The 26,229-nt window shown below is 35.3% G+C and overlaps 1 protein-coding gene and 1 non-coding gene across 2 annotated transcripts in view; both read left to right on the top strand.

Annotated features, from left to right (window-relative positions):
* The window catches only part of RSPO3 (R-spondin 3), a 77,138-nt gene extending 51,130 nt beyond the window's left edge, over positions 1 to 26,008 (top strand). Inside the window, exon 5 of the mRNA XM_024759081.1 lies at positions 24,770 to 26,008. Within this exon, the coding sequence (XP_024614849.1) occupies positions 24,770 to 24,963 (194 nt within the window). The 3' untranslated portion in view covers positions 24,964 to 26,008. The remainder of the gene's footprint in view (positions 1 to 24,769) is intronic.
* TRNAG-UCC (transfer RNA glycine (anticodon UCC)) lies at positions 15,707 to 15,779 on the top strand. Its single transcript has one exon. It is a non-coding gene; the product is annotated as a tRNA-Gly (tRNA).
* Positions 26,009 to 26,229: the final 221 nt, after the last annotated feature.

Genomic DNA, 26,229 nt, shown 5'->3' with positions numbered 1-26,229 from the left:
TCTTTGGAAAATTGCTTGAATCTCAGAAAGGAAAAATATGTCAGTGTGCCCTCCAAGGCATTGTGCGGAGGTCATGTCAGATGTCTTAGAGTATATGTTGCTGTAGCTGTAGGATATTTAGGGTGACAAGAAATAAGTAGCTGTGAATGCTAGCTCTCTTGGGAGATACTAATATGCCTGGCTTTGTATTTGTTTGTTTCTTGACTTTCTCCCCAAATTTGTATTCTCTTATACTAATTTATAGAAGTGTGGCTTCCATATTTGTCATCTGAAGCAACAAAACTATGGAAAAGGGGCATGACATTTTTAATGTTCCTAACACATACACTGTACACATAACCTTTAGCTTGTAGTAATAGTTAATGAATGGCACCATATCATTTTGAACATCTTTTCTTGTCATTTGTCCCACCTAATCCCCTAGCACAATGCTTTTTTCAGGATTTTTGTCATTTATCATTTTTGTCAGTTTGTCATTTTTCATTGCTAGATGCAGAATCTAAAACACTAGGTTGCAAACCAGGCTTAAATTGGCTAGGAGCTTAGGAGAAGTACTCTGAACACTTTTTGTATAAACTCTAAGGAGGTCAGATTTAGAAAAATCTCAGCTGCTGTACTTGGATCCCATGAGCCACTGACTATTTATAATTAATATTAATAAATGGCAGATGACAGATGTTTATTGCTTAACTAAAAATGTGTGTGCAATACTAAATTTAAAAAAACAAGTTAGTTTGAGACCCAAAGGACTTGAATATATGTATTTAGAATACTGAAAAGAATAAAACTACCAACATGTGATCCAGAATCTTCTAACTGCAAAAACCCAAAGTTCCATAGGAAACATAAAACTATTTTTAATTAATGATATTAAATATTCGATTTGCCACGAAATGCTATTCCTTTAAACTAAAAGGCCTGTTTCACAAGCCTACATTTCTCTGGAAAGGAAGCTTATGAATAATTAAAAAGCCCTTAACTATTGATCTTACTCTCTAAAATCAAGCTGTTTAACATATACAGCTTTTATAGTCAAATTAAAAAAAAAATCCAAATTCTGAGTGGGTTTAAATCCTAATATTCCATGGAGCCCCACTAAATAGTACAACAACTAGAAGGGAATTTTCTCACCACTGGACCCTAAGGGGTAAAGCTAGAGTAGTTGTTACCTAGTTATATTATTCCTGGGAACTTGATAAGACGATTAAAATGGAGATGAGACTTCTAATTATTAAAGAAGAAGTAAAAATGGTTTTCCAGGGTAATTATAGTGGACCCCAAATCACCTTACAAACAGCCAAAGAAAATACTTTGCTTGGGTTGTATATCCTTACTCAAATCCAGTAACCATAACCATTGACATAGATTCTTTATGATTGGGCTGTGATTTAACAATATGATTTGTCTAAATCTTGGCAGTTTTGCATAATTATCTTATGTAGTTCTTCAAATATTTTGGGCATGTCTGCATTGTTGTTATCTACTCCATTTTAAAAATGAGGAAATTGAGGCTTTGAGTGTGAGTAGTTGACTTTAAATCTCACATAGGAAGCAACAGACACAGGACTCAAACCCAGACCTGACTCCAAGTCCAGTGAAATTTCAAGTAACTGAGGCTGAAGAAAGTTTATAACAACCTTAAGAGTGTTAGCTAGTAAACAGATGAATCAGGACTAGAATGTGGACCTTTTGTCTATTAATCCAGTCTTCTTTCTACACTGTCTCTTTCAACACTTTTGTCACATATTCAAGATGACCATTTATTTCTATTTTTCCGACCTTTTAAAATTATACACAGCACACATGTGGTTGGCATTAGCCGTTATTTCTTATTATTGTCATTTTGTTGCTGATAAAATTGAGAACCTTCTATTTCTATCACGAAATCTGCTAAATCTTTCTTTCTGTTTTACAATCATTTTGTTGTTCAAAGAACAAACTTGAACTTAATGAGCAAATTGGCCTTTTGCCTCAAATCACACTGCTGTTTTAAAGCCAAATGGTTTTCACAAATTGCTAACATCGTATTCAAATGGAGTAAATGGTTATGTTAGCAGCATCACACTGTCTAAACAAAGACACTGCCAGTCAGGAGAGTCAGTGACCTTCAGGCTCTAAGTGCCATGTGCAATTTTCACAGGGTTATGTTTAAATATGGGACCTAATAAAGATCCTCACTTGGTTTTTTAAAAGGTTATGAAAATTAATACTCCATCCAACTACTATAAATTAACAATGAAGACGTAAAATGAAATTTACTAAAAAATGTATTTCGGAGGTTCAGATTTTCAACTCAATTTACGAAGTATACATGGTCTCCTAAGTGTCGTGTGAATCAGTGGATATGCCAGACGTGGAGCAAAGTTCCCAGCCCAGGAGGTTTCCAAGCCTGAAGCAAGCTGTAAGAGGACAGAGTTCCAAGAGAGAACACAATGTGCATGTACGAATAAAGCAGATGCAGCATGACTTTTGGTTTGTTCTTTGGGAACTCACGACTATATGGAAAAATCACATGCTGCTCTCAGTTGCTGTAGACATCTGCTGAAGGCACATGAGATTGAGGCTAGGGCGCTGGTGCAAAATTCCTCCTAGAATATAGTAGCTTAACTTTGAAAACAAGGGAAACTGACTGTTAGCAGAATAAGAGTTTCACTATAAAGTTATAAATATACAGCATGCTCCTCCAAATAGGCAAAGAGAGGGCAGGAAGCTATTTGTTTGCAAAAAGATGGGAGCATGTATTTCCTCTAGTAGTATTATTAGATAGCTATTTACAGACTTTAGTTTGGGCTGTCAAAGACCAACCCATAAACAGTGTGTGTGTTTATGATACCTTGTTCTTGGCAAAAGCTTAACAATTTAAAGAGGCTTTTAAATATTTTTTAGACATGAAATTGAGCTTACAAAATAAGCTTAATGGCAAGTCAGTCAGAAACACATGGATATGTTTTCTTTAAATTATATACAGATTTTCAGAATTAAGATGTGGTAAAACCTACTAGTGATCTATTAAGCCTTCTAAAGCACTTGAAATATAATTAGAGATTTTCGAATTCAAGGATGGCCTAATGGAAATAAGGACAAATCGGTGGCTGCCATTTTGGCCTTGCCTGTGTGTTTTTACAAACACTTCACTAAATCTCATTTTTGAATAGTGGATATGCTCCCATCAGGAAAAGACCAAGAGGTGTGAAGAGAGCAAAAGAAACATGGGATGTTAAGAAATCGGGGTTACAGATACATTATGAAACTGCTTATATGCTGGATTTTATTTTGTTGCTGCTGTCCTGTGGGAACATGAGGACCATGGCTTTACAAGCTGACCTCACTGACACCATATTCTCTAGAGCCATTAGAATGTAACTAGTCTAACTTCATTCTCCTCAAAATTTAAGTATGTGTGTGCTACATGGTAATTAAAACTAATAACATACGGAGTCAGAGAACTGGGAACATAGTCACCAACACATTTTTCTTTAACAAAGCCCATTTTGTGATCTATTTGTGTTTATTCTCAACCATACAATAGATTTACATTTGAAGTACTCAGTAAAATTTTCCTAGGCCAGTTTGCAAGGATGTCTGATAGAAATAGTGTTTAGATTTATGGAGACGCTTTCTACCTTTGGGCAGCTTTATCTTAACTCTTTAAACTAGCCATGGAATCACATGAGTGAGTAACTCTTTCATTTGTATTCCTGAATTTAGGTACAAATGCATGAAGATTTATTCAATTTTAAAACTTTATAGTCAATAGATTTTGTAGCACATTTCAATACAAAAAGAAGTGACTATCCCAGCTTGTTGAAAACACTCACTCTCACTCTCTTTATGTTCTATAATTCATTTGTCCTCTAACATATATATTTTCCTGGTATGAGTTATTTATTGATTTGTGGTTTTATCCCTATAATTGACACTTAGCGTCTCTTATCTTGGGTATGCACATTTGTTTTGTTTTGTTCATCTGTCTAACTTAGAAAATTGAGTTCCTTTACTGAAGACAAAGTTCCAAAGCATAGTATTTAATTTTTGTTAGGGTTGGAGGGATGCATCTTGTTTAATATTGAAAATTCAGAAAATCCAAAGGAATAGCTTTGCTAGTGTTTACAGAATATGTTTGAAAAACATGCAATTGTGATACTTTCCTCAATTGCATGTGATTAATCTATTGCAGTCAAGTGGAAAATTGGTTAGGTGACTGCTTCAGTTATCAAATAATACTTCCTCGTAACACTGATTTTTTTTCATAAATGATATAAAGGGCTGGAAAAGTTTATACTTTTTGATAATTTAAACACCTCTAAAAACAACTGTTTGTTCCAATATTAATTTGCATCACAAATCCTTTTTCTCCCTGAAGGTATGACAAAGGTCAATTTTAGCACATTTATCATAGTCCATTCTAAATCATAGATCCAAATTCATGGACTTGAGCTGATTTTTTTTTTTATTACTTTGCCTGATTTCTGTTACCTCCGTACTGGTCTCAATCGAAAACTAGTAGGAACAGACCTAGTATTAAACCCTGAATATTCTTAAATACTGTATTAAAACTGGCTCACCAAATTTTCTAATACTGGTGAGTGAAGACACTTCATATTGAATGAGGGTATTGTTAGCTGTATTCTCTCCAAGATTCATCTTAAATTTTTTTGTTATAAGCAGTGTGTATTTATAATCAAGAAACATCACTATTATTTTAAAACACTTATAAAGTGCCCATTTGAAAATGATATGCTGTTGGATGCTTCGTAATGTTAAACAGATGCAGACATAAAGACAAAAGCAAATTCCAGAGTATTTTTGCAGCCATGAAACCACTATAAAAAGAGGTTTGTGACCCCAATGTTACCTTAACATTGTCTTCAGCATTTCATATTTAATTATAGTAGATTACTCACCAATATAATAAATATAGATTTATGAGATACTTTAATGTTCTTAAAACAAATGAAAACCACCCAAGAGGAGCCTCACCAACCCTGAGGTTGTCCAGATTGCATTGGCTAAGATTAAGTGGAAGATCATTCATCTCCAAGGGTCATGCAATTAATCTCAGAGTGGGAGTTAAAGCAATGACTAAGCAGAAAAAGAAGCTGAAGTACAAGCCTGTAACAAAAGGAATTGAAGCTCCAGTGTCAGGGAACTTGTTATTTCCTTTTTCTTGGTGAATAGACCTAAATGCTCACTCCTTACTATCAGCTTCTTTGGGTCCTAAAATCCCACTTGTTTTAGGTCAGCCATTTTTCATGACTATTCTTAATATGGTCAAGCAGATGGAAAGAATAAGCCTTTAAAAGAGCACAATGTGGGGCTTCCCTGGTGGCGCAGTGGTTGAGAGTCCGCTTGCCGACGCAGGGGACATGGGTTCGTGCCCTGGTCCGGGAAGATCCCACATGCCGCGGAGCGGCTGGGCCCGTGAGCCATGGCCGCTGAGCTTGCGCGTCCGGTGCACGGGAGAGGCTGCAACAGTGAGAGGCCCGCGTACCGCAAAAAAAAAAAAAGAGTAAAATGTGTTTTAATGTCTAGGAAAGGGGGGAAAAAAGCACTTTATCTTAAGAGTCACCAGAAAGAAATTTAGGTTGAGATTACAATAATCCAGGGTTTGGATAATGAAAAACCTCAAGACACATTTTAAAGAAGAAATATTTTACTCTAGGGTTTATATATTTATTTAATTTTAAATAAAAGTCAAAGTTCATCTTCATTTAACTCAGGTGACACCCGTTACAAGGTATGAATTACTTGTAGCTGAATTACTATACTCTTGATAATCCCTGTGATTCTCTGTGGCAGCAAATTTTTATTTCTAATAAACACTACCTGTTTCCACCCCTTCCACTCTACTAAGATTCTCAAACCTTACATTTTAAGCCAAGACTCTTTCTGAACTTGCTCTTTTCCTTCATGGTAGAGTCTTCCTCTAACTGGGGAGAATTCTGACCCACGGTTGGCCTGCGTTTGGGGTTTTTAATGTGATGTGCCACGGCTGATGGCTCACAAAAGTGACTGCTAAGTCTGCTGCTCATGTCAGTGTTCCCACTGGATACTTTGCTCATTCTTTGGGAATTTAGAAGAATAACAAATAACCAACAAATCATCAAAAACTATAACATGTTACCCAATTCTTGGGAATAAGCCAATGAGACTAAAATCTGCTTAAATGTCACAAATGTGAATTCCCAGCCTTTCAAGCTACCAAATTGTACCAAACACTCACTGATGACAATTCCTTACCTCAGCTGTACAGAAGAGGCACATTCATCTGGTTAGCTGTCAACCATGAGAGTCCGTCTCCTTCTTAAACCCAGCTGGTGATCCAGCAGACAGGACCTGTGTATTTGCCCAGAGACAGCAGAAGATAGTACCCTGTCAAAAAGAGGACGTGGATACAAACGTAATCTGGGATTCGTTGGAGGTTGGCACCAAATGTTCCATGCCAGTAATAAGTTCTGGTCACAAGAACTTAACTCTATATTCTATTAGAATTTTTGATAAGGTGTGAACATAGTAAGTCAGGAACTATAAAGATGAATAATCAAAGCTAGGTGAAAAACTAAATTGATGAAACAGGAACTGAAAAGAAGTTTTTAAAAATGTAAATTAAAAAGATTTGCATCTACTTTCTCTTTTTTTATAACTTGAGTAAAAGAGATGAAAGACAAAGGGAGAAAGGACTCACAAGAAGCCAAACTTTTTACAAATGTGCTTGTTTTTCCTCAAAAGTCAATTATTTAATGGCTGTCCAGGGAAGGGAGTCAGAGAGAGCCAAGTAGTGGTCTTAAAGTTTTGTTTTTGTTATTGGCGTTTTGCTGGGTTTTTTAATGATAGAATAGAATAATAAATTTTATTTCACTAGTATTAGTCTCAGTCTGTTGGATACAGCCCTTTGACTCATTTCTGAAATAGAAATGAAGTGGAAATGAAACTGGTATTAATAGAATATTAATAGGTATTTACTTAGCTGCTCTTCTAGGGCTTTACATCCTATGAGAGAGTCTATAGTCATCTTTAATCCAAATATTGAAATGTTAACTAATTCTATTTCACTGTATAGATTTTTAAGCAGTAGATTGTATATTATAGTTAAGTAGTAACATTTTATAGAATTTGGGTTGGACAACAACTTTAAATATTACAAACAACTCCTTGAGATTCTCTAACATATACACACATGCTTTTTAGTTACTAAACTCATAACAGAATCTATGTTTTAAGGCAGCTTTAATTTGAGTCCTACTTTTTTCACATAATAATAAAAATGAAAGGTAAGTAATATGATTAAATTTGGGGCAACTTAAATTTTAGGTACCTCTTCGAGATTTTCCTAAAATGATTGGAAGTCTGATAAATTAAAAATATTCTCCATGCTATAAATATGCTCAATTATAAGTCAAAATAAATAGTAGAATATCTGTTTACTATAAACTTTCAAAGAAAGACATTCTGGACTAAGGGTCAACATCACCATGATACAACATTTATTGTCTTGTATTACATATTATGTATAATATAATAATATTATATATATAATCTTAGGCATTTCCAAAAGATATTTATCTTTTGTGAGCTTCTATAAATCAATAAAATACATGGATATACAAAATACATGTTGTTCTAGATTTCAACTAGATTTTTTCATATTATACTTCAAAAGTATGAAAATATCACTGAGAAAGGAGCATCTGTGTCTTTTCACATATAACTTTTCTTGATTATTCCTAAGAAAGCAGACTAAACATGCAGTTCTGACAAAATGCAGCATCGCATTTTGATTTCTGGTTAGCTCAGAAGCCTTCACTGGCTGAAAAAAGTCTCTGAAAAGGGCAAAACTTTCTGACCTCAGGAGGTTCTGATAGGAAGAACTGAAGCAACGAACACCATGAGTACAGAAAACATTGGAATAAATTCCCCAAAGTTCTGTAACCACATTGGTGTGGGCGCATGGAGGAAGGCATAATTTCATTCTTAAAGAATCTCCCTGTCTTCACATTTTTTTCATTTCTCTTAAAGCTGATCTTGCAGATGATACACTCCAGATGAATTTCTGCTTAATAGGAATCCTTGTTCACAAACTGACACTGAAAATGTATGCACCATATACAAAAAAATAAGATGGGAAGGACCCATCTTGTTTCACAATTTGTCTTATAATTAGTCAGATCATTTTTAGGAAAAGCAAATTTTCGGTTCTCACAAGAATTGGATAAGTATTAGAGGTATGACTTTTTAAAAAATTAGTATTTCTGACACAGCTGCTTTTTGCAGGCTTGGTCACCAGTAAATTCTATTTCTCCAAATTTCGAGGAATAAAGTTGCCAGAAAGAAATCTGTGGTGCTTATGTTCTAACAGTCTGTCTAGACAAGTTAGATGCTATTCAGAGCCAAGATGATCCAGTCAGGTTACCTAGAGCATCTGAATAGTAGGATAGTGGTCTTCAAAACCATTTTTGGCATATATTTATGAACTGAAATATAAGAAAACCATTACGAAGTTTGGGCTCATATTAGTTTTCTACTGCTGCCATAAATTACCAAAAATATAGTATCTTAAACAACACAAATTTATCATCTTACCGTTCTATATGTCAGAAGACAAACACATGCCTAATTAGGTTAAAATCAGTGCGTCCACAGGGCAGTGTTTGTTTCTAGTAGCGCTGGGGAAAATTCACTTCCTTGCCTTTTCCAGCCTGTATAGATGGCCCACATTCCTTGGCTCAGGGCCTCTTCCTTCTCCTTCAAAGCTACAAATGGCAGGGTGAGCCCTTTGCACATAGCATCTCTCTGGCCCTCTCTTCTGCCTCTTCTTCCTTGTAAGTTCTTTTAAGGACTCATAAAATTAGACTGGGCCTACCTAGATAATCCCAGATATTCTATCCATCTCAAAGTCAGCTGATTAGCAACTTTAATTCCATCTGCAACCTTAATTCCCATCTGCCATGTAAAGTAGCATATTCATAGGTTCCAGCATTAGGACACGGACATCTTTGGGAGGCTATTATTCTGCCTGCCACACGGCTGTTCCAGTAAAGTAGATCATGCTTCTTAGAAATTTGAAGGGCTCCCAATTTACATAATGCTCTCTGAATGGACCCTGGGTAAATAAATGATTACCAAGCCAAGTACCAAACATCAACTAGCATTGCTCCTTTTTATGAAGTGAACATTTACGGTGATGATTTCCTCCATAAGAAATTGTTGACAGATTCGGCTAAGTCTGCCCAGTTCTTTCATTACTCTGCCTGTGTGTCCCCTCTGACTATCTCTCACTGATTTAAAAAGGAAAGTTAATCCTTCTCATAAACAGACTGTAGAAAATATGACTAAATCCATCATCCCTAACTCATCATGCATGTGTTGTGCATATTAATCAGTGGACAAACCGAAGCTTAGAAAATTGGAAGCTGGATGTGATGGAACCATGAGTAAGCCTTGTATCCTTACTGCTTCCAGCTGGGGTGACGTAATGATGCCATGCCTCATATAGAACAGTTTTATTTACTGGATCACATCATCACCAAAAGCAAAGATTCCTTTACTAAAAAGAATATAAAGAAACTGACAAAGCAATATAATTGTGGCAAAGGCAAACAGTCTGATAAATGACTTGATGTCCTACTAGGAAATGTTTTTATGAATAGAATTGTCGTTAAACTCTTTTGCTGTTTAAGCCTTGTGGTATCACCGCTTGTCTAGCTCTGTATGATTCTGGCATTGAACACTCTGCCTATTCATCCTTTCTTGTGACTTTATGTGTTGAGTAACTACTGTATGCCAGGAACCATGCTAGATGCAAGAAGTGAAAATGACAAGGAAGATACACAAATCTGTATGAGACTCACTTAAGAGTTCACAATTTCATGTGAGAGTTAGTTGTAAACAAATAATGGCAAAATAGACAGATGGCTACAGTGTTCTGGAAACAGAGGAGGTAAAGTGTTATTGGCTCTTGAAAAGCACGCAGAATTCTTCCAGCTAAAGAAGCTTCCATTAAGGACGAGCATCTAAGGCACAAAAGCAAGAAAGAATGTGATGTGATCAGATATTCATGAGACATGTGGTATAGCTGAAGCAAAGGCAAATTAGGGTAAAAAATAACACTACAAAATAGACGAGTCAGATTCTGAAGGGCCTTCTAAGCTATGTATTCCCAACTTTGGAAATACAGGCACAGGGGAGATTAAAAAAAACAAGAGACCAACAAGAACAGCAGAGCAGCCCTCCGTGCTATAAGGGGGTAACCTGACAGCAAAGTGGAAAACAGCTGGAAGCAAAAAAAATGCAGTGTCCCTAGTTTTGCAGAATTACACTCTGGAGATGGTAAGAGGCTTGAACTAAATGAGAATGAAGAGACAATAACATGTATGAGGAATACATAAGGAGTAAGATTTTTAAAATTTTAAAGCAGATGGACTTGAGTGGGTTAAGGACTTCCACCAAAAGTCTTAAAAAATTAAGGTTTTATTTTAGTCAAATTAGGGCTCTTCTGTTTTCAAAGGTGGTTTGATTTACTCAACTGTTTTATATCTTCATAGAGACCACCACCACCATCATATCATCATTATTTTAGGGGTTATGATTTTATTATTTTTTCAATTTTCTAAGTAGTTATATATCATTTGTTCCTCACACCTATCCCAAGTAGTGAGAAGAATAGGAATTATCTGTTCGTGTGTATAAATAAGTCAACTGAATCACAGAAAGCGCTTCACTTAAGGTCACATTGCTGCTAAGTGATATAGCCAACTCTAAAATATACATTTTCTGATACCCATTTCAGATGTTTGACATTTAATTGAATGCCACACATATTTTTAAGCACATATTTTTTTAAATGAGGTCTTGAGAGTTTAAGCAACATCCCCCAAGGATAGAAAATAACTAAATGGTTTGGCAGAGAATCAGACTCAGATCTTTCTAACTTCAAAGTCCAAGGTCAAGAAGCTATACTTGACTGCATCCCTACTCACCTGCTGGAGAGTAACTGGGGAAGGCTTCATGGAGAAAGCCGCCTTTGAAATGTATCTTAAAGGATGTATATAGGCAAGGAGTGATTTTCAAAACATTTAACAACTAGTACAGCAAAATATGTTAATATATTAATCCATGTATGAATCAAAAATGTAAAATATATTAACATACATAAAGAATACAACTGCTTATTATGTGTTGTGAGCAGTAGCAAAAATCATCTATTAGAGCATTCAGTGATCTCCGAAATATTTGCTGATTTTTAGAAATCATGGGTATTGTTTTCTGTTAGGAGAGATTCATCACCCACACCTAGACCTGTTCATACTCAGGGAAGACTGCCCAGGAGACGGCCTTCTGTGCTTCACTCCTCAAGGCCTGTGCATCTAAAAAGTACCAATAGAGTTTACAGGGCCCCAAAATGTTCTTGATTAAGGGTGGCCAAGGTGTAATAGAGAAGAAAGGATTCTTCCTCCCATCCCCTCAACCCCCAGCACAGCAGAGAGATAAATCTGCCAATCTTACTCCTGCCATCCTTAAGTATTCTTACTCCTCAGCATTTTTAATCACCTCCTGACTACTACCCTTTTTCCTAAAAGTTCCCTGGAGATAAGGGGAGGGTTTATGCCGATCACTGGTCATATATCCCGCTTTCTACCTTCATATGGTCTTCAGGGACACAGGAAGATTGTGCAGTTTGCTCAGAAGGTAAAAAACCAAAACATGGGGCATTAAAAACTATTTATTCCTTTAGAACATTTTTTTTCTATTTCATTTGGCCTTTTTATTTCCAAGAGCATCTTATTTGATTCTTAAATACTCAATTAAACAATAAGGATTCGTTTTTGTGGGGATGGTGTTAAGACAGATTTCATTCCTTCAGAAACTGTTACAGTTTCTTTCATTTTCAGCTCATTTGCTTAAGTCCTTCCTAGACTTTCTCTTGTGAATTGCATTACACGTGCCATTTGCTGCCCTTGCTACACCCTCTTAAATTGACAGTTTCATCATATTACCCAAGGGCCCTTCCTTTTGGTGGAATTCCACCAAACACAAAATTCAATGGATTACGACAAAAGCCACAGTCAGTCAAAACTCAAGGGGAAATCAAGCTTCTGAGACTGTGCAGTACCACTTCAAAAGCCCTAAGATTGGGCCAAGATGAGCCAGGGTCATATTTCATTATTTTAAAAGAAGACAACATTCCCTACTCCACCAAATAAAGCATCATTTGTGCCTGCTATAGAAGATAATTTAAGGAAGAAAAAAGCTATTTTGCCATCTTTCAACTTTTCATAATCATCCAAGTCCCTTCCTCTCCTCCTCCATTTCCCCACTCTCTCCCTGACCACCTCTTATTCTCCAGTCTCAGAAAAATTTTCTTAGGCCACTCTTGCCCAGTTTTGGGCTGAGAGGTTGTCCACATTCCCAGCCTCAGGGAAACCTTAGAGCCTTCAAATCCCTAAAACTGTTCTAGAATTTAAGTTCCGTCTCACAATAGAAGAGAGGATCCTCTGTAACCTCTCTGTCGCAACCTGGACTCCTAAGTTCTCTACTTGATACAGCCTTAGGGATACTCTAGTTATTCGTCATTGGTTTGGTCCCAAAGATGATCTTCTAGAGCATGACAAGTTAAAATTATTTCCCTGCAACCATGATGCAGCTCTCTGGAGTGGATTGTAGTCACTTGAAACCAATATTGTATGGAAGTGGCTAACTGGCAGAGGACTCCATAATAATAAATATCATTCATTAAGACAAGTTGTTCAAAATACTGGGTAATCACAGCATGCTTGCATATGTGATAATAACACCAAAAGCATCTCTCTCTATGTCTGTCCTTCCCTGCCTCTCCCTCAAATAGAATGACAAGCATTAAATCAAGAAAAGGGAGCATTATTCATCTTTTCATTTAATTTTTTCAACCAATATTTATTGAGTCACTACTGTGTACAGGCTCGTGCCAAAAAGAAAGGCAAAGCTGCCACATTCTTTGGAGCAATGGTAGCAGTGCTTACCTGTGTACCAGGTATGGAGGCCTCCTATGCCTCCAGGTTCTCTGTGCACAAAATTATGCAAATGAATCAGGAACCCACTGCTGGAAGCCCCAACGTTATCCACCCCACCTGAAATAACCCATCCTGTGAATTGTATTTTCTTTCTGAATAGTTTTATAGGGAAACAAAATTAAGGTTGAGTTTCTACAAAGATAAGTCCATCATATTTACAGTTATTACTACATTGTTCTTCCTATTTTATAAAAAGTAGAAGCATAATTCAATATCATCATGACATATTAAAAAGGGCCTGGAAATATAGATCAAAATTCAGTAGATAATATATGTAGATAATACATAAAATATACACTTAGGGACCCAATCAAAACAATGGAAGGAAATGGACTAATTAGTAGCAAAGAAAGAAGAGTGAAATTGGACTTCTCACGATAATGTCAATGTTAGGAGGGGAAGTCTACATGTAAAAGTTTGAGTATCCAAAGAATGAACATAATTCTTTAAATTCTTCTGCATTAATCAGATGCTTATTAGAGCACCACATTCTATTTTTCCCACAACATTTTGAAAGTTTGCAAAGAAAAAAAGAAAGGGTACAACTCAATTTAAGTTAAATTTAATTTAACATATGGAAAATATGTTTGATAAGAAAAAGGTAAAAGTCACATGACTTAGCAGAGTCTCTTAATTTTAAAGGTTCGGGTTTCTGAAGAACTCTTGTGATTGGCTAAATCTCCTTTCAGACTTAGTGAAAATTAAATTGGAAAACAGGCTTTCTGTCTTTGAATTAATATTTTTAAATCCACCAGAAAAATAGAACTTTTCCATCTGTGGTGGGAAGGGGCCTATAAATAAATATGTGCATATGTATTTATATGTATACACAAACATACACACACATTTGTTGCACATGTGTCTACTCTCCCAACTCCTCCGCCACACTAACATGCATCAATACAATGAGAAAGGAAGTACAATGAAAAACTGTAAAATGAGATGTGGTAAAATATTACTAATCTCAATTATAGGGTGGATATTTCTAGATTAGTGAACGCTCAACTGCCAAAAACTTTTTAAAGAAATTAAATCATTTGTATTCCATTCAAGTATATGTAACCACTGTTGATGAAATAATTACAAGGAGCTACCTTGTTGCTTATGGAAATGCATGTGAAAAGTATTTCTAATTAAGAACAGATATTCACACGAACAGAGTGAGAGAAAAAGTACTTAAAACAGCTTGTGTTATCTGCTACAGGTGAAATACACCCCTTATTATCTTATTTACATTAATGAAGAAACTTTATTTCTTGCAAATTTTAATATAGTAGAGGCTACATGGGGTACTCTATGTTTTCTAAGCTAGTTAAGAAGTCAATAGTTTGGGATAGAATCTGTAACAAAAAAAGAAAGAAAATACTAAAACTAGTATTACTGAAACTAGTATTAATGGTGAAAACATTTGAGAATGTACTGAAGTTGCATTAAAAAAATTAGCTTTACATAAGTAATCAATAAATTGCTGAAAGTACTAAATTATAACTATAAAAGAGTGTGACATCTTTACTAAAAATATGGAGTAGTACACACTAGATAAAACGCTTGGTAGTTGTTTTCCCCCCTGTGATGAAATTCCAGATTAGAGTTACCTTTTTCCTCCATCAAGCAGTAAAAAGCTTCAAAGGAAAGAAAGAGTGGGATGTGGTAGAATGAGAATTAGACAGCACAGTCAACTAGTGCATAAAATGATACAAGTGACTAGAATAATATCAACATTTCTTGTATAATCAGTCACTGCCAATGTGTCAGCAAGTATGAGGCCATCTCCTCCTGTCAATACAACCGAGTACACAATTTGGGTAAGGGAGGAAGTACAGCACAGTCAAACACGCCTATCAACACTTCTTTTTTTGTCTCAGAAGAACAAAATTCTGAGACAAGTTCTTGGACCAAATGGAAATTTATCCAAATGAAAGTCAAATGATAAATGCCAAGAGAATATTCTTTCTTTGGAATTCTTTCAGTTCTTCAATTTAACCAGCTGGAATGAATTTTCAAGTAGCATTCTGTTCAGACTTTTGAAATGAAGGACTTTCCTGTTAATTGGAAAACTATATTTCATGAAAGATGAAGACAGTGCTCTTGGCTTAGTGATTCTCTTTTTAAAAAAAAAAAAAAAAAAAGGCGTTTGGTGGATATTTACCATAAACAGATTCCAGAACCTGTATTTCAAGTATGAAAGACTGAACTGTGAACCTACACACCTAACTGAAGAAAAATGGGAAAATTCAAATACCAGTGTTATTCTGACTAAGCTCTACATGAAAACACACTGTCATTGTGTTCTCTCATGAGAGGAATATGTGAGGATGAAAAACAGTTTTAAAATATCAATTGTTAATTTTCAGAATCAAATATTGATATAACTGAGGTTTTTGGTTCTCTAAGGTAAATGAATTGGGTAAGTCAACAAATTTAAGCGTTCTTTATTGTGTTACTTTAGCATGTGTTAGTGGGACTGGGGTAGGATGATTGTCAACTCAGAAAGATTTAGAGCAAGAGAATGAAAATTCAACAAGAAAAGTTCACCAAGAAAAACATTTTTAAGACTCAGATTTTCAAAGCAGTCTACACTTCAGGCAGTACTTTCAACTTACTGTTGACTAGTGGTGTATTAAATAAAGTTGTTACATTTAAAATTTAAATTGAGGACTTCCCTGGTGGTCCAGTGGTTAAGACTCTGCATTTCCACTGCAGGGAGCCCAGGTTCGATCCCTGGTCGGGGAACTAAGATCCCACATGCCGCACAGCTCAGCCAAAAGAAAAAAAAATTTAATGACACAAAAGTAGGAAAAATAATTTATCACACAAATATGAAATGTTTTTTAAACATTCATTATAGTGAAGTATTAAAGAAATCATTGCCCATATTTCTTAAAGGAATCACTCAAAAGATGGTCTGACAATTGTGTATTCTGCTTTTAAAATAATTTTGTAGGAAATCCTATCCATAATAAACTATCTTACATACTTTAAGTCTGGCAATATGCATATGATAGGAATTTTCAAAGAGGCTATTCCTACAAAAAAACTGGGTGGTATTTTTTATATTTAAATTGCTGCAATAAATTTTTTAAAGGATGATATGAAAAAAATTTTGACGTAAACATTCCATAGACTCATACATATTCTCTACCTTGATGTATAAGATGGTAGCCTACAGCAGCAGTCAACATGAGTTGAGGGTGGGCTGTGAGGAGGGAGACAAGGTAGAGAATGAGTGTTACAACAAAGATAAACACATCAATTAATTTCCAAGATACTCATTGATACTTCGAGAAGACTGGTCTCTACTGAAAATTTTGGGAGGACACTCAACAATGCTACTAGGCAGGTTTCAACGGTTTTTGAAATAGCGGTGCCAGCCGTATCACTGTCTAATTTCTGAAGATAAGCAATATACACATATCCTCGTAAATTCATAAACAGTATGTGAAACAATCAAAATATCATATGCAGAGTCATTTTTTGTAAGGAGAGCAGTAATAGTCATTTCACAAGCTACTCATGAATTTCACGGCAAAAGTAATGAACAAAATTTGACTGATTTAATAGGTGAAATTTACCAACACGTTCTTTGACAGCAAATGAAAATCAGAATAAGTTTACTTGCTTATCCAAAAGATGAAATTGTATAAGACCCAAGATCTAGTTCAAAACACACTATGCAAACATGCTTAGATCAGGAAATTTTCGACATGTAAATTGTATGTGATTTAGTTTCCAAGAATTTTGTAATCTAACCTAATATGCTGGGTAGAATTTCAAAGTGAAGTTGAGAAATTTTGCACTGAAAAAAAAAAACAACACTGAACTTACTAATTTCAAGTGAACTTTCAAACAAAAGGTAGTTGATTCAAAAGAAATTAGCCCACATAAAAGAATACTAAGCTTAAAATAGTTATGTAATGTAAATCGTAATGCACTGTTATATTTTTTAAATATTATAAAATAAAATACAGGATACCCTTTACTTTTATAATGAGTAAATTGTAAATATTGCAAATAGTAAAACATTTTGGGTTTCTTTTTTCTCCTTGCACTTTTAACTGTTCTTTTAATACTGATGACTTACAACAAGAAGGCATCAATAGTATGCAGTATCCAGTATCTCTGACAGTTCCCTTGGCACTCTAGGCAATGTCCCTTTTGAGTGCAAGAAGTCCAGGGTAGCATTCTAGGCAGCAGAACCATGAAGATGGACTGGAGTTGCGTTTGGGGGAAAGGCACATGGAAAGTTCTGTTAGGACGTGGAGCGAGAATTCAAAATTTCAGATCTTGAATCTTCAGTGAGTAATGAAACTATTTAAGCAACACAGGGGAAAAAATCTGTAAAGGCCTATTGACCACAATCAATTCATAAGGAGAGTATTTGATTTTGCAAAAGCAAGTTGATTATGCTGAAGCATATTATGGAAATATAGATTCTGAAAAGTTGTTATTATTGGTGTTTATGATATCTGCCATAAAATGAAATTATTTATAATGGGACTGCCTTCAAGCTTCAGTGGGATTGTGAAATTTAAATTCATACAGTTTTTCTTTCTCTTTTTCTGATATTAAATGTAACAAAATATAAAAATCTCTGATAATTTTATTAGAATTTCAAAAATGTAATAGTGGTAGTTTTAAAAGTCAAATAAAGTTTCTAAGTTAGATATGAATGATAAGATATATATATGTATGCAATATCCTACCTCTATGTGATTGGGAGACGAGTGGAAATAATGAAAACTAAACAGACTTGTAGCAATAAAACAGAAGAGGGTAGAGCATGAGGTAACTGGATGGTGGAGACACAAAACATCTACTGCAAAGTGCTCTTAGGTTCTGAGGAGCAACTGGCAGCTCAGGAAACTGAAGTTTCAAGAGGTCAAGTAAGCATGTTCTAATATTTACAAAACCTCTATGTTTTCCTATGTTAGTCCACACCCGCACACTGTCTTTTCTTTTTTGTTTTTTTGTATTCAGTAGTTTAAGTGTGAAATAAAACAAGAATACAATGATGTCGTGTCACATTGTGCTCTATTGAGACACAGTTGTGGAGGCAGAGGAACACGGTGGTTAAGAAGAGCCCTCGTTTTCCTCATCTTCCCATGGAGGTTATAATAGGGCTTATAGACACAGTGCTCGCTCTTAGAAGTATGCCTGGCACATGGAAGTGTTCATTAATTTTTAGTTATCTGTCATTGCTCTTACTATTTTTAAAAACAGACAGCTCAAGTCATCTTCTCCTTGATTATTGCAACAGGATTACTAATTGGGAGTTTAAGGAGCAAAGAGAGGAGAAACATAAATAATCCAGCTTAAGAGAAAGTTAGAAGAGTGAGGAAGATTTCCCTGAAGGGGTGACATGTGAGTACTTAAGTCTGAGTTACAGCAAGGGATGCTAGAGAATGCATTCTAGGGAAATGAATCAAACATACGGGATCTGTAAACACTGTGAGTGTGGCAGGTGAAGTGCAGAGGTGACTAGGAAGAAAAGGATGAGGTCTTCAAGGTTGCTGACTACATAAGCAGGGGCCAGGTCACAGGACAAGCATCCTGGGCGCCATGGCAAGAAGTTTGTGTTTATCTTCTTTCACGTCAGAAAATTTACACTCAGTGCCTTTCAGTCAGGACAGACTTGTTTCAGAATCCCCAAAAGAATGACACAAATAGATTAACATCTCTTACATTAACCATTTTCAATTGGTGGCAAAATGTTATTTCAGTCTTAATATCTTTGCAAAAATGGGCTCAAGGTAACTCCCCAAATTACAGCACTTAGCAGAGCATGTAATGATACATCAAATTATTTTTCTGCAAATAGTTACTCAGAAGCATCTTGGAAGTTAAATGGAAGTACAATTGAACTAATTCATGTATTAACTATGGTTGACCCTTAAACAACTTCAGAGGGTTAATCCAAGTATAATTTATTGTCGCCCTCCATATCCATGGTTCCTCTGCATCTGGGGATTTAACCAACCAGAAGCTATAGTACTGTAATATTACTGTTGAAAAATATCCATGTATAAGTGGATCTTCACAGTTCAAACCTGTGTTGTTTAAGGATCACCTGTACAGAGTAGATAAATCAGGTAGCTTAAATTTCCATTTGGAGAAATTGTCGCCTATTTTTTTTTTAAACCTATCATTCTTTCATATTTTCCCTTTATTTGGAATAAATTCCTGAGTTAAAATAATAGCAAAGAAATAAGTGTTTCTATTTTATTAAAACAAAAACAAAACAAGACAAAAGGTTTTAATGCATTTCTCAAGTCAGTTCTATTTGGTAATAATATAGCTGAGAAGGAATTTGGCCTTGCTGACTTTCAGCTCTGTTCTTCACCACTGGGTCAAGCTGTCCTGTCCTGTGCCCACAGTTCAAAGACCCTTAAATATGTATTTACACGATAAATCGTATTTGCTGAAGAGGTTATACTGTAGCAATTTCCCCTCCTTTGTGAAATTTCTTCAGTGATGTCTTAACAAAAAGGAAAAAAGTTGGAATTTTCATCCTCTATACATAAATTTCAGGTCCAACTCTAGATCCAAAATTCATCAGATTAACCCCATTTTCACACCACTTGTGTTCTTTTGAAGGTATAAAGCCTTGCCTTTCCAGTTGAATTTCCTTCTACACCCAATAAAGAGAAACTACCTAGCAATAAATTTTGTACTTTTGATGGGATATTTATTTAATTGGTTTGAATCACAGATTCAGTCATATTTAGTCCTCAGTTTAGAGTGTAGGATACATTCTCAGCTTTTTGAAAGTCTTGGGAGTGGAGCTACTTAAGCTCAATAGCTCCCCTTAGTGGTATCTTGCAAGAAATTCACCAAGAAGCAGCTTTTATAAAGACTTGGACACAGATATTTCTAAACATCTGGAAAACTGTGAACTGATATTCATAATTTGAATAATTCTCAATAAATAAATTATATTTGTGATTCTAAGGAGAACAACTCTTTTATTTATAACCGCATTATATTTAAAAGGGTGATTGAGCATTTTCTGTGGTTTTTATTTTTACTTGGAACTTAAAATATGTTATATGTAATTTAGGAAATATACTTCAGGATCATTTCCTTCTCTCTTTGTTCTTTTTAATATGTTTATTCTTTTCAGTTCATATTTCCTTGATATATTTTAAAAAGACTATCTGCAACTAAGTTTTCTTTTGTATCTAGGTGTCTATTCCAAATGTACCTAATCAGAAAACTTGACTTAAAAATTAGTAGCTACAGTAGGTCAAAAAACATATTTGATATCCATGGGAAAAAATATAAGAAAAGAAATGATAAGCCATGTGATATGAAATAAACTTTTTGAGGGTATATGTTTAAGGAAATTGGATCTTCTGTTGATCTACAGCTATGGTTCTTAAATGAAGCTGCACATAAGAATAAACTGGGGGTGAACATGTTTTTAACTGTAGGTTCCTGGGCCCATCATGAAAACTACTGAATCATGATCTCCAGGAGTGGCACTAGGAATCTGTATTTTTCAGAGTCATCTGCGCTTGGAAACCTGGTCTGCAGAAGGCCCTAGGAGGTGTTTACATAAATGGCTATATACTACTGTATTAATAGAAAGTAACTTCAGGATCTCAAAAATGTCAATCATCTACTCAATTATGTGACACTGTCTTGCAACAGAATCTTAAATAATACGCGGCTATATGGTCTTCACATAGACTTTAGCTACTCTTTTAAAAGTTAAGGCTCAAAAATAAATACCAGTCATTACCAGTACTCACTTTATGGGTTCTTATTACTTATAGAAGTGTTTCTGAAATAGAAAATAAGGTCACATGTTAAACTTGTCACAGAAACACCCAAACTCTGCTTTGCTCTCAGATTCTGATACTTGCCCTTCTCCAGTTTTCAGTGCCACTGGTCCTCAGGACAAACTCCCCAAATGGCAATCAAGTCCTGTCTGTTGTTCCAGCTTCTCTGGGTAGTATACCGTATATAAACTCTGATCAAACCAAGGAAGTCTACTTCAGTTCCCCAGATTCACCATGTCCTTGCATGCCTTCATGCCATTGACATATTGTTCTCTGCCTACCATGCCCTTTTCCCCTCTTCAGCCTGGCAAACTCTCACTAATTCTTTAAAGCTCAGCTCAAACATCACCCCATCTGGGGAATCTTTTTCGATCTCCATTGGCAGAGTTCAATGCTTTTCTTGGTCTGCAACCAGTAGATCTTGTGCATGCTTCAAATTTTGCATTAGTGTGTGACTATATTTATTGTGTCTGTCTCTATATCTCACTTGTATCCCCAGGTTTTAGCCCACTCTTTGGCATGGGATAGAGGTTTAATTTGTGTTTGTGTAATGAGTTATTAACATTCGCTTTCATTTCTCCCATGGTTAATGTGTGCCATGCACTATGCTAAGTGTTTTACAAGCATCTCACACAATCCTTAAAAAGTTTAGCAAGTAGTAATGATTATCCACATTTTAAATATCAGACAGTTAATTCCAAGAGATATCAACAACTTGCCAAAAGTCACACAAATAGCTGGTGGCAGACCTAGAATTTGAACACCATGTTTTTTGACTCTAAAGACAGTGTTCTTTTTTTATTTTATTTTATTTTTTCTTATACAGCTGGTTCTTATTAGTTATCTGTTTTATACATATTAGTGTATATATGTCAATCCCAATCTCCCAATTCATCCCACCACCACCACCCCTGCCCCCCGCTTTCCCCCCTTGGTGCCCATACATTTGTTCTCTACATATGTAAGACAGTGTTCTTAAACATTACATTTCTATGCAAAGGCTCAGATTGTACTTGATTGCTAATAGCAATTTCTTTTTGATGGCTTCTATGCAAAGTCCGCCCATGAGGGTGGAACATCGAGGGAAGATGAACATTCTTTTAATCATTGGAACACTCTACAACACAATTCTGGTGTGTGTGTGTGTGTGTGTGTGTGTGCGCACATAATCAATGAATGACAAAACACAAACATATATATGTAAGATTGTGATAACTGGAATGCTTAGTTTGCATAATTACCCAAAAAAGTATAAAAATAATTATTGACCACATCAATGAAAAGTCACCAGAATAGAAAAAGAAATCCTCTTTAATGAAAACCTTACCAAATTTCCCAAATTGCATGTGATTTTTTTAATGGACTAGAGCCACTCTTCTGCATTTTTATTTCTTGGACAAGAGGAAAATATATTACTTACGCAAAAGGGTAGTTAGCATTTCCAACCACTAACACATGGCCTGTAAAAAGTAATAATCACATTTTTCTATTGTGCAATAGCCCTCTGTTGGGCAACAACAATGTACAATGTGCTAGTTTCCTGTTACTTTAGTAGAACCTCCTCTTTCACTCACCACCCAGACTAAATAGTTATTCCTTGGATAATAAAACTATGATACTGGGTTTCAAGCTATTTCCAAGAATGTTTCTGCCCATATTAAGAAATAATCATATCAGTTTGCTAATAAGCAGAAATGCATGGTAAGTTGAGTACATTGTCACATGGAGCTAGAAAACATATAAATCAATCTCTGACCAAGAAAGAAACAATATATTTTTTACATGTCCAAAACTTTATGGTTGGGATCACAGCTGTAAGATGTTGGACCATCATCAAGAGAACAATGTTAAACACTGAACTTTTGGATAATTTCCATAAAAATAACATTTTGTTTGGGGTCAGTAGTTTTTTTGGAACTTTGGAGTGATTTTCACTGACAGTATTTTTAGAGTTGAGCTTGAACACCTCCAAAATGCTCTTCAGAATGGAAATATTATGTAATCTAACCTTTGCAGCCATGTCCTTCAGAAAATCAAGCATACACCATAAAAACCAGCATTGCTCTCTTTCAGTTCATGCAGATTTGTGAAAACTAAATTATGGTACATATTCAAGAAAGTAAATTAACTCTTCAGTTTTCTCTATTTAGTTACTAAGTTTATGTCAGCTCTTCAAATGTGTAAAGCCAGCATAAAAAAAAAAAAACACCCTGAATTTCTTCTGTAGAAATCTTATCAATCCAGCAATGTTCTTTTAAGTGAAAAGAATAATGGAATTGGTGAATCAATATACAACTGGTCAACCCTAGACATACAGTCAACTCTAATATTGTTTACTCATCTCTACATATCCAAAATAATTTGACTGATATTTATTTTACGTGGTCTGAGTTCTCATTTTTGTTAACTGTCCTTTTAGAGTCCAAAATTTGGAGGTGTGTTATGTTGAGCCCAACAAGGCAAGTTTTCATAAAGTAACTGGAAGGTTTTGTAAATATAGTCCCAGGCAAAGCTAGCTGCGGCATAAAATCCGAGGAGACTGTGTTGGCCGAGTTTACGAATGCAGTATTAATATTGGTTCCTAGAATTCCATAACCAGAGCTCAAGAAAAGGAAAGCCAAACCACTGAATTCAATATTTGCAGCCTATTTCAGGACGTGAAAATATTTTGGTTCTGTCATGCAAATAATTTATCCAAAATACTTTTGTCCAAAGTGACTTTTTGTAGACCAGAACTAATTTCAGATTTTACATGGCTCAGTGTGTAGGGATACACCCAATCAGAATTTCTCCCACACCAAGGAGCAATTTGTTCCTAGTTTTCATTTATTATATTGATTTGAATCAGTAATTTTTCACTGGGATATGTGTATGAATGGAGGTTACTAAAACCATGCCCTTGAAATTATTTTACACTGTAGGTTGTATGTGTAAAATGTTAACGTGATAATAAAATATCTAGTTAATTCACTAATTTGAAATTTAAAAAAACGATTCATCTAATTTGGTGCCAGACTCATGCATTTTGATCAAATTACTCTCTTCTAAAACTGTTAACAGTTCCGCAAGTCCAATAGAATAAAATCCATTTCTTCACCCTGGCTCCAGTCTTTCTTGCAATATGCTTTCCTGCATCAAAACCTTTAAAGTCGTGTTGATTCCACTTTTCAAAATGTCTCAGAGTGTGAATCTGAATAAATCTGTGCTTCAAACCCAGTTCAAGGTCAAGGTCCTCCATGGAATCCAGTATATTCCAATCAATATCTACTCATTTGGTTGATAGAGACACAAAGTCCCTGCCCTGGTAGCTAATACCATAGGGTTATCGATAAGTTATAGACACAGCTACCCCTGCATGTAGAGAATTTGTGATGGAAATTAATTTCAACATATAAATACTTGCATTAAAATATAGTTATCCTGGTATTCCTCATGAACCTTTATTTCCATATTTTTATGCCAATTAATTCTCTTTTAGTAGATGGCATGTAGATATATCAGCATATTGCAAGTATGTAACTGCTACTTGGGCAATTCTGAAAACAAAATAGTGCCTTATGTAGGAGCCGGATAACGTATAGACATTAATAAATTTCTTAGATGGCAAGAAATCTATTCAATAATTTCTATTAAATATCCATAAATAGCTATCATGTAAAATAATATTCATATCAAACTTATAGCAATAGAACCATCTGGAATTCAGAACTATCATATATTAATTGCTTCATTATATGTTGTATGTGTTTCATGTTTACATTGCTTGAAATATAGCACAGCCTTCATAAAGACTAGTTGAATGAATGATTTAAATAGTAGATATTTGGTATCTGTGGGCATAGTATGCAACCTAAAAGAAATTCAACTAGTTTTTAAAAACTTAGAATAACCAAATAGAAGATGATTGAATGTTTTTTTTAAAGGTGTATCCTTTCATTTCAGGAAAAAAAGGAAGGGAGAGAAAAAGAAAAAAACTTAATAAAGAAGAAAATAAGGATGCAATACCTGATAACAAAGGTCTGGAGCCCAGCAGAGAAACTCCAGAGCAACGAGAAAACAAAGACAAACAGCAGCAGAAGAAGCGAAAGGTCCAAGATAAACAACAGAAATCGGTATCAGTCAGCACTGTACAGTAGAGAGTCCCATGAGATTGCTGTAAACTCGTGATGCTGCTATCTCCACCAGATGCCCAGGACAGGTGCTCTAGCCATTAGGACCACAGATGGACAAAGTGTCAGTTACTGCTCAGTCTAAACAACATTCCAGATAGTTGCTATATTCTTCATACAAGCATAGTTAACAACAAAGAGCCGGAAGTTCAAAGAAGGGATGTTTTTGAATGGTTATCTTACGCGCTTCTGTGCATTTTTAAGAGACAAGAAATTTTGTACATAATCCTCAATAGGCTATAAGATGTAACAACATAATGACGACATCTGGAGAAGCAACATCTTTTTCCTATAAAAGTATTTTTTTGAGCTGTTTGTTTAAAGAAGCAAATGATAGTTCTGCAAATTCAAAGATGTGGTATCCCTTCAAAAGAAACAGGAGATCAGAGGAGAGAAACATCTTTCAAAGGACAGTGTTGTTTTGTGCAGGAAATCTAGAGAGTGCTCAGATATTAGGGCCTGGCATTTGGAATCATAGGAATTATCACCACAGAAACAACTGTTATAAGCTTGGTTCTCTTGCCCTCATTTGTCCTTCTGCAAGAAGCATGAGAGTACACATATTTACAGAAGTAAATATACTGTATGGGATTGGCAAAATGTGGAAGAAACCATAGAGTTGGAGATGACTTTTGTGCTTTCCAAAACTGTGAAGGGTTGTGATTACCTGGAACAGGTCTCCAGTCTAGGTCAGCACTGTGTGGTTCAGCCTCTGCTACCCCTTGGGTTATGTAAGTCTGTAAACATGTACCTGTAAGTTACTTCCAAAAACAAATCATACTTATTAGAAGAAAATTCTGATTTCATAGGAAATGAAAACTAGAGCAAGGAAAATATCACATGTTTGCAAAATCATGTGTTTTCTTTCTCTCTCAATGGAGTGGGGGTGGGGGTGGGGAGCAATCTTATTACCTGCTTAATGGTCCACCTGGAACTGAAAGGGATACTACTTCCTAACAAAGTGTATCTAATGGGGGGAAAGCCACCACAATAAATATATTTGTTGATAGTTTTTAAAGCTTTGTTCATTCTGTTTTTTTAGAAAATTGTTACTCTTAGAGACTCCTGAATTAGGGAAGAGGATTCTGTATCCTATGTAATTCAGAACATATTACATTTCTCAGTGTTTGCTTTTGGAATCCACTGTTATCTGAGCCATTGGAGATTTACTTGCAAGGTATTAGGAGATATTTATTCAATTTTTTTTCTTATTTTGATCAAAAAATTCTAGTT

Source organism: Neophocaena asiaeorientalis, unplaced genomic scaffold, assembly GCF_003031525.2.
Source record: "Neophocaena asiaeorientalis asiaeorientalis breed wild unplaced genomic scaffold, Neophocaena_asiaeorientalis_V1.1 scaffold5, whole genome shotgun sequence".
NCBI classification, from domain to species: Eukaryota; Metazoa; Chordata; class Mammalia; order Artiodactyla; family Phocoenidae; genus Neophocaena; species Neophocaena asiaeorientalis.
This window is presented reverse-complemented; position numbering and strand designations above follow the sequence as displayed.